The 16,623-nt window shown below is 52.6% G+C and overlaps 3 protein-coding genes across 6 annotated transcripts; 2 read left to right on the top strand and 1 right to left on the bottom strand.

Annotated features, from left to right (window-relative positions):
* Positions 1–9,660, bottom strand: GUK1 (guanylate kinase 1). Of its 2 annotated transcripts, none has more exons than XM_014873710.2 (8): positions 9,540–9,660; positions 4,512–4,625; positions 3,706–3,747; positions 2,891–2,987; positions 1,918–2,056; positions 1,033–1,117; positions 671–756; positions 1–177 (listed from the first exon to the last, which is right to left on the bottom strand). In XM_014873710.2, the coding sequence occupies exons 1-8, from the start codon at positions 9,580–9,582 to the stop codon at positions 142–144; spliced, it is 642 nt and encodes a 213-aa protein (XP_014729196.2). In that variant the 5' UTR covers positions 9,583–9,660; the 3' UTR covers positions 1–141. The 2 variants fall into 2 exon arrangements, with proteins under 2 accessions (XP_014729196.2, XP_088034382.1); XM_088178256.1 differs by lacking the exon at positions 9,540–9,660 and adding an exon at positions 6,655–7,052.
* On the top strand, positions 9,653–11,222 carry MRPL55 (mitochondrial ribosomal protein L55). Of its 2 annotated transcripts, none has more exons than XM_088178389.1 (4): positions 9,653–9,691; positions 10,257–10,327; positions 10,452–10,635; positions 11,028–11,222. In XM_088178389.1, exons 2-4 carry the CDS (start codon positions 10,305–10,307, stop codon positions 11,169–11,171), a joined length of 351 nt encoding a protein of 116 aa, XP_088034515.1. In that variant the 5' UTR covers positions 9,653–9,691; positions 10,257–10,304; the 3' UTR covers positions 11,172–11,222. The 2 variants fall into 2 exon arrangements, with proteins under 2 accessions (XP_088034515.1, XP_014729199.2); XM_014873713.2 differs by having other exon boundaries at positions 9,680–9,747.
* Positions 11,223–11,250: 28 nt separating this feature from the next.
* On the top strand, positions 11,251–14,664 carry C1H1orf35 (chromosome 1 C1orf35 homolog). Of its 2 annotated transcripts, none has more exons than XM_014873712.2 (9): positions 11,251–11,361; positions 12,219–12,352; positions 12,456–12,609; positions 12,691–12,736; positions 12,825–12,907; positions 12,998–13,070; positions 13,410–13,489; positions 13,745–13,903; positions 14,060–14,664. In XM_014873712.2, the coding sequence occupies exons 2-9, from the start codon at positions 12,259–12,261 to the stop codon at positions 14,304–14,306; spliced, it is 936 nt and encodes a 311-aa protein (XP_014729198.2). In that variant the 5' UTR covers positions 11,251–11,361; positions 12,219–12,258; the 3' UTR covers positions 14,307–14,664. The 2 variants fall into 2 exon arrangements, with proteins under 2 accessions (XP_014729198.2, XP_088034251.1); XM_088178125.1 differs by lacking the exon at positions 11,251–11,361 and adding an exon at positions 11,407–11,560.
* Positions 14,665–16,623: the final 1,959 nt, after the last annotated feature.

Raw genomic sequence — 16,623 nt, 5'->3', positions numbered from 1 at the left:
TTTCCTTTTCTTTCCTTTTAATATAAACATCCTAGGGTAAAGTTGGGGGTAGGAGCAGCCTAAAGGGAATGTCTTTTGGAATAAAACGGTGTGACGCTTCGGGAATGATGTGCAAAATTGAAACACCCAAGCAGGGTCAGCTCAGGACTTCCTGGATTCTTCGGTCTTCTTGATTTCCTGCAAGGAGATCAGGAAAGAGACTGACAATCTGCCACTCTTTGGGAAACAAGCCTTGGTTTCACAGCTTAGGATACCAGGAGTGACCAACAGCTCAGACCATTTCCACAACATCACAGAACCAAGCCATGAGTTCACCTTCAGGGACAAGGCAAGGCTTGACATCGAAGCTCCAGAAACAGGAATCCCCTTCTCTGCTAACCCAGCATGAATGTTTATTTTTCCCCAACTCAGGACTGTGTTGGATTAATTTCCCACTCTCGGGCCACTGATCCATCATCACTTGTATCAAACCAGTCCAAGAAAGGTAAATGATCAAAATAATCATCAAATCATGGCTGTGAATGCAAGATACTAAAAAAGGGTGGCCCAAGGGGAGCTTCTGCTTGTCCCTTAGCAGAGTGGGATGAGGTGACATTTCTGTGGCTGCCTGAGAACAGACCCTCACCTGCCTGGCACAGGAACGAGGCAGAAAAAATCCCCAAGGACTCACCTCCAGGAGCACCTCCTTCAATTCAGAATAGGCCTTTTCTAAATCATCATTAACGATGACCAGGTCGAACAGGCCAGGCTCTTTACCTGGGGAAGAACATGAGGACAGAGTTAGAGAATTTTTCTTCCCTGTGTCAGCTCTCATGCATGAAAGCATTTTAATACTTTTTTTAGCATTATTATTTCAGCTGTTGCTAATGAACTGCTCTGCCAACCATCCCCAAGGAACTGCAGTGGAAAATGCAGCAGTGATCCAACTCAGCTCATGGCAAGCCCTGCCAGCACTGCTGGAGAGCACAGATCAGATGCTCCCAAATCACCCAGGCATCCCCTGTCCCTGCACACAGCACTCCAAGGACTCACTGAGCTCCAGGTCCACACGAGCTGCAGTCAAACGCTTCTGTAAACTCTCCTCTGTCTCAGTCTTTCGGTCCCGTAGTCGTTTCTCCTAAACCCAAGGACAAAGACATTAAAGCAATGAGAGTTCTGAGAGCTGCAGGCAGAAACCACCCCCACCCTCAGGCCGCTGCTGTCTGTGACCACGGGCACGTGAGAACACCCTGCAAAGGGTGAGGGGCCTCAACTACAGCCCAGGGCAAACCAGTGGCCAAACTGGGCTTGAGATCTCCTACCTAGAGTTCAGGGTCCCAGGTTTCTTTTACCTCCCTCTCATTTATTTATTTTTCCAGGTACTGCTGGAAATGAGATCTCTCTGCTGGGCTCTGGCATCTGGTGCTGCTGGCTTCCTCCTCCACAAACTCAACGAGAAACAGAGCCTGCCTGATGTACTGGGAGCAAGAGGGGAGAGTCAGGAGTTGTGTCCTCATGTGTCCTCATCCCTTCCTGAACCATGACAGTGGTTCCACTTCTGCAAGTGACTGCAGTCACTTACATAGGCTAAGACCAGAGGAGCATAGAATTGATGGTGCTGCACAGAACCAGCCTCCCTGGGTTTAATTTTAACTGTGGAGGCAAATCTCAGCACAGCACGAAGCACAGCTAATGCATTTAAAGACTGGCCATGCTTCAATGGAGTCCATAACCAGGGCATGGAAAACATTGAGGAAGGACTCAAAAACCAAAACACAGAAAGATTTATCCTTGAGAGCTAGAGGCTGGGGAGCTGGGCTGGGCAGTGATATGCTTGGGAATGTCCTCCCCAGCTAGTGCAGGGCCCTGAGGATCACAGAGGTGGCTGCAGAGCTGATTACCTCTAACTGCTAACGGCAAAGCAAGGCGGGCGCTCACCAGGATCTCAATGGAGGGCGGCTGCACCGAGATGTAGATGGGGTTCAGCTCGGTCTTCTTGATGTTCTTCACGCCCTGGATGTCGATGTCCAGGACACAGATCTGGTTCTGGGCCTGCACGGCCTGCACAGCTCCTTTACTGGGGACACAGCACACAGGGGAGGGGTCAGAGAGCGCAGGGAGGTTGGGGTGTCCCCCTCCAGCAGCAGGGGAACCTCACAGGGCTCCCCTGTACCCAAACTGTGGCAGGAGAGGACAGAGCCTGCTCTGCTCTTCAGAAAGAGTTTCTCCAAGTGTCACTGCTCTGGGTGGAGCAGGGGGCTCCTGCTAGGGAGGCTGGCAAAGCCATGCTGGAAGGTGTGGGAATGGATCATGTGCGACTATCCCACAGGAGGGGGGGATGTCCATAAACTCCTGCCTTAGCAGAGCTTCACCAACTAGAGGGGAATCCCCTGCTCATGGCAGGAGGTTGGAACTCGATGATTTTAAAGGTCCCTTCCAACCCAAACCATTCTGGGATTCTGTGACAAACATGGGAACAGCTTTCACTAAAGAGCAAAACCACAGAGAGCTCCCCTTCTCCAGAGATCCACTGACTCCACACACTCTCCTGAAGGATGCTCCACCTGCGTCACAAGATGCACTTAATTCTCCACTTCATTTTTCAAGTGGTGTCTTTTAAATGCTGTAAAAACAATTTCTATACCCCAACATAGGGAACTGCCTCAAGCTTTTTAATCATTATTATTCACTGATGAGACTTGGAGAGCAGAAAGGACTGGTGAGAACTTCAACACTCCTGCTAAGCATGAGAGACTCTCCATTTTATCTCATATCTGAGCAGGAACATCCTCAGGAGCTTGGAGAGATTCTGTATTTATTTTCTAGAACCCCAGAATAGTTTGGATGGGAAAGGATTTTCAAGACCATCTAAGTCCAGCCCCTGTGGCACAGGCAGGGACATCTGACCCACCTTGTCCCGTACATATTCCCAGAGAACTCTGCGTGCTCAATAAATTCACCAGCATCAATTTCTTTCTGCATTTCCTCTCTGGTCACAAAGTGATAATCTGGAGAAGGGAAAATGGGGAAAAATGCACAGAAATTAACATTTTGAAGACAAACTTCATGGTGAAAATGACACTCATGGGTTTTTGGGGGAGAAGACGCTTCAAATCTGCTGCTTCCACAGCAGTTGGCCAAACACCTGCTCAAAATATTCTGGAGCTTTCTCTGTGGCCAAAAATGCTGCTCTACCCCATTTTTTATATCCTTTCCCATTCCTGGTGTAGTGGGAACTTCTCCCCCCTTACATACAGGTGTGGGACACATTACAGCAAGAATGATAAGGCCTTTCATTTGAAAGGATTTCTAATTAAAGACCAGAATGGGATGAGAGAGAGGGAGATAAAAGGGAACATCAAAACCAAACTAACTAAAAAGGAATATTTCTCTGTCTTCTGTTGAAATGCCTTCCTTTCACTTCAGAGGGAAAACTGCCATTGGAGATTAAGAACAAACCTCATTTGATTGTTTCTTAAATATGCAAATACATGAGAAAACAGCCGAGAACAAGTTATTAATACAGCTAAAACCATCTCATTTAGCAGCTGCACTTCCCAAAGCAGTAGCCATTGGACATATCTCCCCAGAACTACCTGGAACTTTGGAAAATCAAATCACCCAACACCCAAGCACAGAGCACAGTACCTAAAATGAGAGCCCAGCTTTGAAAACCTGAATTATTTGGAGAGTCCAATGAGACAGACATGACTGCTATAGGCTCACCTTTGCCATTCACTTCTCCAGGTCTTGGCTGCCTTGTGGTATCTGCAGGGGAAAAAAACCAAACAAACAAACTAAAACAGCCTTGTAAATTCTGTACATCACCCACAGGTTGCAGGATCAAAGAAATGCCAAGGTCTAAGTGGCACATGGATCTCTAGGAAAAATAAACTCTACCAAGAGGCAATTTGGGGAATATAAGGTTTAGTTTGGAGTGAGATCAGAGATTCAGTTGAATCAGGAGCATAAGATGACACACACATAAAATAGATAATTTTAAGTTTTTTTCTCCTCCCATAGCATTAAATTTTTAAACATCCAGTATTTCCTCTTTCATGGTAGAGTGAATCCAGATCTCAAAGCACAGATTTTACTGTACTTTGTGTACTTTTTACTTTGTGTACTGCAGTACACAAAGTGCTGGGACATTAAAACACATTTTGGTAATGGACCTAAAAACACCTTACAAAGCTCCATGGAAAAATCAAATGGCTTTTGAAGCAGAAATGTAGGGGGATTTTGTTACTTTCAAAGTCAAGAATCACTCAGAAGGTTCTTGTTTCCTCTGAGTTGTGTTTAGAGATGTGGGGAGTCACCAGACCTGGAAAGGTGCTATTCCAGACAAAGCTTAGACTCATCACTCAATACCAGGAGTAAAACGTGTCCTGAATTATTTAAACTAAATTCCCAAGAGCCCAAAGAGAGACTGGGACACAGACAAACCATGAAAAATCATTGTTTGGGGTATAAATAGAGGTAGGCTCTGAGCTGGCTCCCCTGAACTCCACAGCCCATCCCAGGATACTCACGGGAGACACTGAAGCCAAAGATGTTCTCATAATCTTTGAACAATTTCTTTAACAAAGTGCTTTTCCCTGCACCCGATGGGCCACTCAGAACCACTGGCCTTGGTCCCTGCATGACTGGGGAGAGACACAAAAATGTGTCTGGTTAGAAACAACCATGGAAATACAGGTGTAGATTCCCAGCAGTGCTCAGCCCCTCAAAACAGCACCAATCCTTTACCCTTGGGTACAAATTCCTGCAGGAAAATTTGAAATGATGCAAAATCACAAGTCTAGAGCTGATAAAAAGCACTGGGAATGCAGAAACGCTTCTCAAGAGACTGAGGTTAAACTCATAGGATATAACCCAAAGGAGGAGGAAACTGGGATTTGGCTGCCACTGAACTGGGATGATTCAAGTCAGCTGTTTTCCATCACAGCTGGGTCTCACTGGGACCAAAATCCTAAGGAAAAATCTCTCTAAAAGAATAAAATCCTATTTGTGCCTGGTAGCATTGGAATCATGGGCCAGAGGTACAGTCCCAGCCCCTCTCATCTCAGAAGGAGAAAGGAGCTTCAAGGAGAGTTTGCAGACAAGACTTGGAACAGCATCTGAACTCAGGTGCAATCACTGCCATGAACATGCTCAGGGGTTTATTCCCCTATTTCCTAAAGCACCAACTCCATCTGCAGGTGTTTCACAGCAAGAAAGAGATCTCAGAGATCAGGTCCCGGTACAGGTGAAAAAAGGCAGCCTGGGGCCACACAGAACTTGCTGCAGCTTTTTCTTCAGACAGAAAGAAAGAAAGAAATGTGTTTTCACGTTCCTGTGTCTCTGGAGAGGAAGAAAGTTTAATTATCCACGTGGGAAAAAGAAGAAATGCTGTGTAAAAGTGCAGGGGACCCTCATCCATCAGCAGCTTCCAAACCAGAAGTGATGGTGAGAGTGGGACAAATCAAACAAGTTTCTTCCTATTTAAAACCAATTATTTTCAGCAAGCAGTAAAATCCCTGGAAAAGGATTTATTTTTAGCCCTCCCGGACTGGGTGTGGCCTGGGGAGCCACCAGCCAAGAAGCAGATAATGCCTTTTCATTTTAGATCAGCTCATAGCAATGTCACCCTGACCTTACACATCACTTTTCAAACAGCCTTAAGCCAAATGCTGTCTCACCAGAGCTAATCCCGCCGGGCTCCCTCTCCCTGACCCCGCCTGCATGAGCGGGACCCTCCTTAGCCCTAAATCCCTCCTCCCCCGGGCGGCACGACAGCCGGAGAATTACACAACTTTTCCTTCTGCTCCCTGAGGATACTTGTCCTGACCGCAGTTCATCCCCGGCTGCGCGAAGGGACATTCATTCACAAAGGCTCAGGAGGTGCCAACAGCGGCAACGTGGGCGGTGAAAACACCCACGGTCAATAATCATCCATAAGGAAATTCCTTTATTCCTTTATTTTTTGTTTGTTTAGTGCCCTTCATGTGCTGCAGCCTCAGAGATAAAATCTTGGAAGGACCAACCTCATCACCACATTGCTGGATTAGGCTCCGTCACCTCAAAAAAAGGCTGAACAAATTCTAGGAGTCCTTTTAGGACCTTCCTACCATTCCCTTGGTCCTTAAACGTCTGTAATTTCCAAAAAAACCCAGGTTTTGACTAGATGTTTGATTCCAGAAGAAAAGCACCAGGGAAATGCTACTCAGTGCTTGCAGCAAGGGAGCAGAGCAGTTATCCAAAGCATTTTCCTCTCTCCTACGTAATTCCATCAGGTGAGCCCTCAGCATTCCTTGGAAAATTCTCCACACAAATTCATCCCCTTCAGACATCCCAATGTGCTTCACAACACATCTGCCCCCAAACAATGCTCCTTCATCACACACCAGCACCCCAAAAACCCCACAAGTAACACTGGAATGCCAGCATGGATCCATCCCCACGTGCTCCAGATTCCCTTCTGGGATCCAGCTGTGCTGGATGCACAAATCCCAGTGTCAGATCGCAGCCAGAAGGAAGGACTCCCCTCTTTCCCCTCAGAATTTGCTCTGCACCTCAGCAAACACCAACAGAAATTTAAAGCTGCCCAAATCACTTCCAATCATTTCATTCAACTCCAAACTGGGAAGGGGAAACAGAGGAATAGGCTGGGAGCAGGCTCCAGCACATCCTTACCTTTTCCTTGTGCTCCCTTCCAGCCAAGGAAAGCAGTGCAGCCCCTGGCAGCAGCACAGCCTCTGGGGACAGAGCCGGGCTATTTGTGAGCTCCTAAAGCCTTAATTAACGAGGTGCAATGTGAAGACGGCCAATGAGAACGATCCTGCTGAGCTTTAATCTCCCTCCGGCGGTTCCTCCTCCACTTCCTGCTCTCCTGGCTGGCAAAGCTACACTCAACACCCCCAAAAGGCTGAGGGGTGCCGGTCCTTGCTGCTCTGGGATTATGGAAAACAGCAAAGCTGTCCCTGCAGTCTCTGAGGGCACAGGGATTTTGTCTGTGTAGAATCCTGGAACGGTTTGTGTTGGAAGGAACCTCCCAGACCATCTAATTCCAAACCCCTGCCATGGGCAAGGGCAATTTCCACTAGACCAGGCTGCTCCAAGCTCCATCCAACCTGGAACACTTCCAGGCACTCTCCTGCAGGAACATTCCTCTTGCTTTGGACCAAATCCACACAGCTTCACCTCAGGTCCACGACCACAAAGGTAACAGCAAAACTCCTTCTCCTGCTCACAGATCCAAACCACTTCCACAGTGGGACTCTCTCCTTCATTTTACTCCCTTTTCTTTCTCCAAAATATTCATAACTAAGAGAAAAGACACCTGAGTCGTCATCACGTTTCACTTCATTCAAAACAGCTAAAAATAAACCTAAAGGCTTGCAGGTGTTTCCTCCTGCCTCCCTTGTGAATCCTTTCTCTTGCTGGAGATCTGCAGAGGAAAACTGAGAGGAAACGAAATCCATTTCCACTCCCAGAGGAATGGGCTGGGGCCTCACAGGGGGAAAGATGGCAAAGTGGGAATTTCACAGAATTCCAGCAAAGCTGGGTTGGAAGTAACCTTGAAGCTCATCTTGTCCCACCACTGCCATGGCAGGGACACCTCCCACTATCCCAGGCTGCTCCAAGCCCTGTCTAACCACGGACACTTCCAAGGATGGTGCATCCACAATTTCCCAGGGCAATCCCACGATGTCCCTGCCCTCATTCCCTGATAACAGCTCCTCCCTCCCACCCCACAGTTAAAGCAACAAATGAACCCCCCAAACCCCAGGTCTGGTGCATGTGGGACATTTTTCTCTCTTCTGTTTGGTTCCAGGAATGATCAGTCCATCATATTTCCCAGCTAGCTGCAGCAGGAATGTCACAAAGATGTATTTATTTTAGGCAGAAGCACATTTTTTTTTAGCCCTTTTGTCAGACTTTGGCATTTTCAGAGCAGCCAATCTGCAAATAGCCAGCACAGAGTTTCCTAAAAATGGATTGGGATGCAGCCTAATCCACCAAAACCACTGCAGAGTTGATCAACAAGAGAACAGCTCAACTAATTAACAACATTAATTATCTACCACACCTGGGAGTGAGGACAAACAGCCACATAAACCCCTCTGGGCTGCAGAAAGATGAAGTGGTCACAGGAGGATGCAAGGCAAGGTAAGGTTAGGTTTCTGGTCTGATTGTGCTGCTAAATTCAACCTCGTTAGGTGACAACATAACCAGGGAAGCAAAGGACAGACATCACAAGAGTTAAATTAAAACTGATTAGCAGAGAGGCTTTACAGGGAAAGCAAAGCCCCTTTATGAAGAAGAAAAGAAGATTAAAGCATAGTTTCCCTGGAGCCTTGAGAAAGGTCTCCTGGATTAGGATTATAATCCCACCCCCTATTTTTAGCAGGTTTGTTAGCAGGTGCCACCCCCATCCTTCAAAGGTTTGGGACAGGTTCAGAAAGGGAGGGAGCTCCTGCTGTGACAGACAGGGAATTATCTGCAGCACAGGAGCAGAGAGGTTCCAGCCTTCCAGCTTTACTCATCCTGTGACTCTTTGAGGAGCAGAGCATCCCACAGTGCTACAGAGCTGGAACTCAGCCACCTTTTTCCTGGAAATAATTACCTAAAAAAAAAGCACTAATTAACCTCTCCACTGGCTGCGCTCCTGGCTTGCAGGGAGCAGTGATGCTGCAGACAGAACACAAACCACTTGCTCAAGGTCACTGCAGAAATCAGGGACGTCCAAACCAGTTATTCCCAGACCAGTTTAACCCACCTGGGAAAACCTCTGCAGAGGTGAAGCTCATACAGGTGTGGTTACCACCCACTTCCCCACACTTGTTTTTAGGACACCTGAGGAATGCTTATCCCTAAACCCCTCTTACCTCACCGCAGCCCACAGTGCCCACAAACCCCACCTGATTCCACGAGCACATCCCTGATCAGGGACATCTTGGAGCTGCCCTGGAGCAGCTCAGTCATGGGGACCCGATGTCAGCCCCCTCATCCAGGGGGTCCTGTGGGGGAACAGCATCCCCACGTCGGTACCTCAGTGTCCCCATGAGGCACTCAGCAGCCTGGGACCCCTCAGCTCAGGGCTGCCATGAGGGGCTGAGGGCCATCAATCCAGGACCCCGTGACCAGCTGAGCATCCTGGGGCCTGCTGGACGCTCTCAGCCCAAGGCCTTTCTGACGAGCTGAGTACCCAAAGGCCAGCCAGGACTCCTCAATCCAGGGCCCCCAAGAGGGGCTGAACACCCGGGGACCCCTCAGCAGAGGAACCCCGTGAGGAGCTCGGCAGCCCAGGGCAGGTTGGGCCTCTTCAGCCAATGGCCCCTGTGAGGGGGCTCAGAATCCTGGTGCCGGCCAGGACTCCTCATTCCAGGCCCTCCATGAAGGGCTGAACGCCCCGAACCCACTCAGCCAAGGATCCCTGTGAGTGACCGAGCTCCTCGGGGTGGTTAGACCCCCTCTGTCCACGGCCCTTGTGAGGGTCTCGGCACCCCGTGGCCAGCTGTGCCCGTTAGCCTGCGGTCCCCGTGAGGGTGTGATCCCCACTCCCCATCCCCGCTCACCCGCCCGGGCGATCCCCGCCCCGCGCATCCGCCCGAGGATCATGAGGGGATGGGGGGGGCGCTCCCGGCAGCCCCCGCGCGCGCCCGCCGCCACCGCCGCGCTCCCTGCCTGACGTCACCGCGGGGCGGGGCCCTGGGGAGGGCGCGGTCACGTGAGTGCGGGGCGGCGGGACGGACCACGCGCCGCGCCGGGCGGGGGGAGTGGGGGGTGAGCGTGGCTGGGGCGCTTGGGGATGAACCATGATGGTGGGAAGGGGGGGGGCAGCACCGGCAGGGCCGTCACTTGGAGAGGGGAGCTGGGGGAGAACGGAGGGGGCAACATGTATTGAACCATGGCGGAGTGGAGGGGGGCGGTGTTGGACCGAACCACGATGGGGTGGTGGGAGCCATAGCGGGGTTGGAGATGGGAGGGCTGAACCAAGGTGGGTGTGGGGGGGAGGCATTATGGGACTGAAACGTGGTGGGGCGGTGGTGGGCTGAACCATGACGGGGGAACTGACCCATGGCTGGACAGGGGGAGGCGTGTTGGGCTGAACCACTGCGGGAATGGGGGAACCATAGTGGGGCTGAACCATGGTGAGGGCGGGGGGAGCCATCAGGGAGCCAAACCATGGCAGGAGCTGTCATGGGGCTGCAGACGGGATGCAGGAGCTTCACAGTGATGAGGACACGGGGGTGTCACCCCACGGCCACCCCAAAACCTTTTCTTGTCCCCAGGTGTCCCCAGGCTGTGTCATCCGCTCTGTTTGCTGGAGCTGGGCTGAGATGGCAGCGAGCCGGGCGCTGAGGTGAGCACGGAGTGACCCAGCAGCAAAGTGCTGGGTCACAGGCTGTGACCCTCTGGGAGCGTTCTGCTGCAGCTCCTGTCACCCTCACGGTGACACTGCCCCTGTCCCACCCTTCTCCCCGCAGTGCCCTGCGCCTCCCGGCTGTGTCCCGGCTGCCCCTCACGACCTCTGTCCGCAGCAACTCCAACCGCGCCGCCATCTGCCACCTGCACCGGCAGCTCTACGGCCGCCGCTACCCCGTGCTGCTGGTCAGCACCGACGGCTCCACCGTGCGCCTGCGCTACAGCGAGCCCAAGAGGATCCTCATGGTACGGGCACAGCAGGCTGGCGGCCTCGGGCTCTGTCACAGGGGCTCGTGGCATGGCCGTGGCCTGTGCCAGGGGGGCTCATGCACTGTCCTAGGGCCTGATGATGTCCCTGGGGTCTCACAGCATGTCCCACGGATCTCATCCTGTGTGCTGGGATCTCACAGCATGTCCCTGGGATCTCACAGCATGTCCCACGGATCTCATCCTGTGTGCTGGGACCTCACAGCATGTCCCTGGGATCTCACCCTGTGTGCTGGGAGCTCACAGCATGTCCCAAGGATCTCACGCTGTGTGCTGGAGGTCTCGTACCATGTCCCAGCGGTTTTATGCAGTGTCGTGGGGCTGTCACACTGTGTCCCCGCGGTCTCACCCCATGTCCTCCGTGTCCCCAGCTGCCCCTGGACAGCAGCACGCTGCCCGAAGCCGAACGCAAGGCTCGTCTGCGCCGGCAGTTCCCCAGCAAGCCTAAGGCCAAGGAGGAAGAAACCTTCGAGGGCATCGACCTGGACACCTACAAGAAGTTCTGGAAGAAGTGAATCGCTGAAAGCAGAAATGTATAAACGGATAAATAAATATGTATAAACAAAGCCGTGTTGTCGGCGGTGCGGCTCTGCGGGGTTCCCCCCGCGCTAGGCGGCGCGGTGGTACCGCCCATCTCGGCCGTTTCCCCCCCCGGCGGTGCCCGCGGTGGTAGCGGCGGGGCGCGCGCGCGCTCGGCGGCCGGAGGTGCGTGAGAGGAGCGGGGACGGGTTTGGGATTTGGGGATTTGCGGATTTGGGGCTCCGGGTGTCACCCCGCGGGTTGGGCCTGCCTGGTCCTTGTACTCCCCAGCTCGGAGGGGCCCAGGCTGCAGGGAACCGCCCCGAGCCGCTTGCACACGCCTCGGGAACGGGCAAACTTCTACCTCAGGCCCTGCAGCGTCCAGGTTACTGCAGCTTCCCCTGGCCCTGAACTCCTTCCCAGACCCTGAAACTCTCCCGCAGGTAGTGTCCCACCCCGGGCCGTGCAGCCTCTTGTCGGGCTGTACCACCTCTCCTCCAGGCCGTGTAATGCCCAGGCCATGAACCCCTCTCCCACTCTCATCCCATCCAGGCTGTGAACCTCGACCCTGAAACCTTCCCAGGCCATGAACTCTCCTCCTTGAAGCCCAAAACCCCCACGCAGGCATTAAACCCCACCATCAACCCAGACGCAGAACCTTCTCACTTCTAGTCCTGAACTCTTCCCTCACAGGCTGCAAATCCCCCTCGCTCTGCAACCTCTTCCCAGACCCTGAAACCCCAACTCGTGGCTGCCCCACTGCTGGCCCTAAACCCTGCTTGAGGCTCTGAACCCCATAAGGCCATGAACCCCCTTGAGGCTGCCCTAAGCCCCCCTCCTCGCCCAGGAACCTCCCCCGAAGCTGGAACCCTCGCACTCCGGGTTATAAACCCCCCCTACCAGTCTGTGACATCCTCACAAAAACCTTTAGTTACTCCACTGACCGCTGGGGGGCCAAATTTGCTTTTCTGCACCTTCAGGAGTCCCCCCAGAGTTGCATGGAGGATCTGAAGTGGCTGAACCCAGGGCTGATCTCTTTGCAGGTCACCAGAATCCCCCAGATCTGCTGCGGGGTGCGGCGCCATGTTCGGCTCCTCCCGGGGCGGGGTCCGGGGGGGCCAGGACCAGTTCAGCTGGGAGGATGTCAAGACGGACAAACAGCGTGAGAATTACCTGGGTAAGGGCTGATCCTGCTCAAATCCCCTGTCCCACTCTCTCTGTCCCCTCTGCTCTGCTTTTGGGATGCAATGATGTTGAGGAGGGGTCATGGCTCCCCACAGGGAACTCCCTGATGGCGCCGGTGGGGCGGTGGCAGAAGGGCAAGGACCTCACCTGGTATGCCAAGGGCAAGAAGGACACGGGCCCCCCGTTATCCCGGGAGGAAGAGCTGGCTGCTGTCCGCCTGGCTGAGCAGGAGGCCATGATGGCAGCACTGTGAGTCCACACCCCACAAAAACCCCAAAAAACACGAGGTGTGTGTCCCTCCACACGTATCACCTGCTCTTGTTTTTATAGGGGCTACAAGAACTTGAAGAGGCAGCCCACGGGCGTCAGCAAAGAGGTAACAGAGGCACCACATGTCCCCTCAGTGTCCCCTGCACTCTGATTTTGGGGGGACACACACAGGACACTGTCCCCCCTCCCCACAGGACCTGGCTGAGGTGTGCAAGAGGGACGGCGCCGAGCGGGACGAGAAGGACGTGGATCGGGTGGTGGGTCTGGGCAGCTCCAGGTAAGGAGAGGAAAGGATCCCATACCAATTTCAGGACAATGTGTTTGATTTTAGTGTTTTTATGCTTTTTTTTGTGTGGTCTCTGTGCAGTGGCAGTGCTGGCCGGGTGATGCTCTCCAAGGAGGACAGAGAGGCAGCCAAGATGGGGCTCTCGGTCTTCACGGTATGGTGCCAATCACATCGTCCTTGGAAGGTTCAAAAATAGATGGAAAAAGGCAAAAAGCAGCACCTCACACTTGGAATATTTTATTTTAAAACCCTCTGGGTATTACAGCACAGAGACCTGCAGGAGTTTTCTGTGTCCTGTTGGCACAGAGTTAATTTGTGGGGCTTTAATTTGGAAGTAGCTCTTTAGGGTATTCTAATTTTTCTAATTTTTTCCCAAATGTAATTTAATTTTTTTTTCAAGTTTAATTTTTAAAGGGAGAAAAACTATTTGTCTTGTAATTACAAGCTGTGGCTCATTGATTCACTTTGTATTTTTTCCCCTCTCCAATCCTAGCACCAGAAAGTCTCCAGCAGCCCAGAGACATCTGCTTCCAAAAAGAAGCAGGAAGATGAAGAGAAGGTGGAGGAGAAACGGTGAGGATTTTTCCCACTTTGGTGGGAAACCACCAGAAATGCCCTGGATTTTGTGGGAAATACTTTACAAAATGTTTCCATGGCTCTGTTTGGCACTGGGCTTGTTTTGCATCTCTCTGAATCATCCCCAAAAGCCTCTGTAGGCTTCTCTTTGGCAAAGGAGGGATGTGGTGGGATGTGCCTGGAAAAAGGGATGGGGAGCCAGAGGGGGATGCACAGTGCAAGGATTCTCATTGCTTGATCTCTTCCCTGCAGACCTGAGAGCAGCAAAAAATCCAAAAAGGAGAAAAAGAAGGAGAAAAAGAACAAGAAAAAGAAGAAACATAAGAAGGAGAAGAAGAAGGACAAGGACAAGCATTCCAAGAAGGATGCTGCCCCATCATCCTCTGATTCTTCCCCAGATCGAGATAAGAGGTAACTGGGTTAGGATGGGGCATCATCAGTGGAAAACGGGAGGAAGGATTCAGGAGAGCCACGCGGTCATGGCTGGCATCAGAATGCCCCGTTGGCATCTCCTGGCTTTCCAAAATCCCCAGAATCACCTTGTTGATATCCCCCGCGTCCCCGCAGGCACCACCGCAGGAAAACGCAGCAGCACTCGGAGGCATCGCGGCACGGGGGCCGGCGGCGGCGGGACACGGAATCCTCGGCGAGCAGCGGCAATTGCGGCCGGAGCCCCGCCCGCCGGCGCAGCCGGAGCAGGGACGGCCGCGGCCGCCACCCGTCCCCGCGGAGAAAGGGCAGGAAGAGGAGCAGGTCCCGCTCCCCCCCGGCCCGCGGGGTCCGGCAGCGCCACGACACCGACTCGGAGGACTGAGAGGGAGCCTGGGGGTTGTTTCAGGGAGATCTTCCATAGATTTATATTTTTTAAGGTGATTAAATTAAAAAACGCTGCAGCTCTGCGGGTGCCGGGGCAGAGTCTGGCAAAGGGCATTAAAGCTGTGGTGCCAGCAGCCCCTTCCCTGCCCAGGGACAGCACCAGCAGGTGTGGGGGGCAGCAGGGCCTGGGCACCCTTCTCCTCACTCCCTAAAATCCATCCAGGCAGGATTGAGCACGGAGGATGCTGTGGGTGGGGGCTGGTGCTGGGGTGGTTCTGGCTGTGGTGCTGAAAATGCTGTGGATACCTCGTGTTTCTGTATAGAAACTTTGGAAGAGATTATTATTATTGCTATTATTATGGGTTTTTGTCTTTTTACCCTGCCCTTGAGTGTTTGCCAGTGCAGTGGCTGAAGAGTTTCTTTAAAAATTCCCTGAGTTCATCAGCTGCATGGATAGGAGCTTAAAGCTCATCTAGTTCCAATCCCCCTGCCATAGGCAGGGACACATTCCCCTGGGCCAAGTTGCTCCAAGCCCTGTCCAACCTGGCCTTGGACACCTAAATAATTCCTTAACTTAGGGAGAAAGTGGATGGGACCAGGTGTCTTCCATAGGCTTTTGCCCTGGCCACATCCACCCAGCCCAGGGAGCAGCAAACTCCATTCTCATCCAGGATTTAAACCCCCAGCACACGATTATTTATGGCATACTGAAAGAGGAGAGTTTTACACCAATAAATAGAAATATTGATCCCAATGGAAAGGGGGTGTCCCGAGCAGCTCTGGAGCGTCCCCGGCTGTGGTGTGGCCATGCCAAGCACAAGGGCCTCATTTGTGTAATTAATGATGCAATTGAAGACAGGGAGGGTTTGTGTGTCTTGGTGGACAAAAGCCCAGTGGGACCGTGCTCAGGAGCTCACAAAGCCCTTCTGTCCCAACGTGGGAGATGCTGCAGAGCCCTCACAGCCTTCGGTGATCCCCACCCCAGCACCATTTTTGGGGCTGGCAGTCTCTTGGCACGAGGGCTGCTCCTCGTGCTCTGAGCAGCTGCAGCTCCAGATCCATCCCAGGGATCCCCAGGGCACAGCTGGGGGGTCCCAGCACTCCCTGGCCAGGGACTCACCAGGCTGAGCTCGGGGTCACCTCCAGAAGATTTTAGGATCCAAACTTGCTGGAGCCTGCTGGGAACATCCCAGAGCAGGACTGTGCCTAACAGGAACAGGTTGAAAAGGGAGGTAAGGGAGAGTACCACACATCCCAGTGTCCTGTTCCCTCATGGCTCCCACTTCCCAAGCTTTGGGATGGATGCTGTGGCAGGGCTGGGCTCTGCCAGGCTGATCTGCACCCACAGCTCCTCAGCAAAGGGAGAGGGTGGGTGCTGATGTGCCCAGCCCCGTGGCAGAGGGGCTGGGGCACTGCTGGCCCAGCTCAGTTCATTTCTCCTGGGCTTTCTCCTGCTCTCCCCCATTCCTATCTCACACTCAAAACCAAGATCTGAGGAAAGCAGTTTGAGGAACACGGGAAACCAAAACTCAGGGGAAGTGGTGTAAAAGAGTCCAACCCCATCCCAGGGCTGCTCACCCCAAAACCTCCCTGTCCAGCTGCTGCAAAGTTCCTGGGGGACTGGGCAGGATCCTTGGCCTTGGGCTTGAGCCACCTCCTGCCCAGCTGCTGGGTAGCCAAAATTCCAGGCTGAGAGCCAGAACAGAGGGCAGAGCACAGCTCCCTTAGCTCTGGTAACATCACCACATTCCCTGTTTTCCACAGCAATTCTGTATGCAGAGAAGCAGCATTCTAACCCAGCTGGCCCTTCAAGTTCAATTCCCTCCCAGAACAGGAATAAAGAACTCTCCTGCCCTATTAGGGATGCAAATATCCTGATTCAGAGCTTGAAATTCCAAGGTGGATTTCTGACTTGCAGGTTTGTGATCCCAGTTTGCCCAGTGCTATTTACCCTTTACTACAGCCCCAGCCCCTGTTACCCCCCTGAGTCCCAGGTTTCCCCACAGGGATTTGCTCTCTAACCTGCAGGACAGACCTTTCATCCTACAGCTTTTTCCAGCCTGGGTAATGGGGAATCTGCTGCAGCTCCAGCCAGGAAAACAGCCAGGAGCTGGCAGGCAGCCTGAGCTTGAGCACTGGGGAGGAGCAGCTGCAGCTGACAGGGAAGGCAGGAGGATCACCCGGAGGAGGAGCTCAGTCCTGGATCCAGAGGGGACTGCAGAAAGGAAAAATGCAAAACAAAGCACTTAAGAAGGCAGAATTCCTATTTTGTCCCCACAAAACTGCTCTAATTCACAGGTCCTGTTATTAACTGG

This window comes from Sturnus vulgaris, chromosome 1 (genome assembly GCF_052056855.1).
Source record: "Sturnus vulgaris isolate bStuVul1 chromosome 1, bStuVul1.hap1, whole genome shotgun sequence".
NCBI classification, from domain to species: Eukaryota; Metazoa; Chordata; class Aves; order Passeriformes; family Sturnidae; genus Sturnus; species Sturnus vulgaris.
This window is presented reverse-complemented; position numbering and strand designations above follow the sequence as displayed.

Bases quoted from the DNA above. Each gene is read 5' to 3' on its own strand.
- GUK1 (XM_014873710.2), bottom strand. From the start codon at position 9,582: ATGATCCTCGGGCGGATGCGCGGGGCGGGGATCGCCCGGGCGG. The intron at 1,118-1,917 runs GTGAGCGCCCGC...CCTTGGGTTTAG, and splicing joins CGCCCTCCATTGAGATCCTG to GAGAAACGACTACGGGACCG. The intron at 757-1,032 runs GTGAGTCCTTGG...GTTCTTCCCCAG, and splicing joins TCGTGTGGACCTGGAGCTCA to GTAAAGAGCCTGGCCTGTTC.
- MRPL55 (XM_088178389.1), top strand. From the start codon at position 10,305: ATGGCAGCGAGCCGGGCGCTGAG. The intron at 10,328-10,451 runs GTGAGCACGGAG...TTCTCCCCGCAG, and splicing joins GCAGCGAGCCGGGCGCTGAG to TGCCCTGCGCCTCCCGGCTG. The intron at 10,636-11,027 runs GTACGGGCACAG...CCGTGTCCCCAG, and splicing joins AGCCCAAGAGGATCCTCATG to CTGCCCCTGGACAGCAGCAC.
- C1H1orf35 (XM_014873712.2), top strand. From the start codon at position 12,259: ATGTTCGGCTCCTCCCGGGGCGGGGTCCGGGGGGGCCAGGACCAGTTC. The intron at 12,737-12,824 runs GTAACAGAGGCA...CCCTCCCCACAG, and splicing joins CCACGGGCGTCAGCAAAGAG to GACCTGGCTGAGGTGTGCAA. The intron at 13,904-14,059 runs GTAACTGGGTTA...GCGTCCCCGCAG, and splicing joins TCCCCAGATCGAGATAAGAG to GCACCACCGCAGGAAAACGC.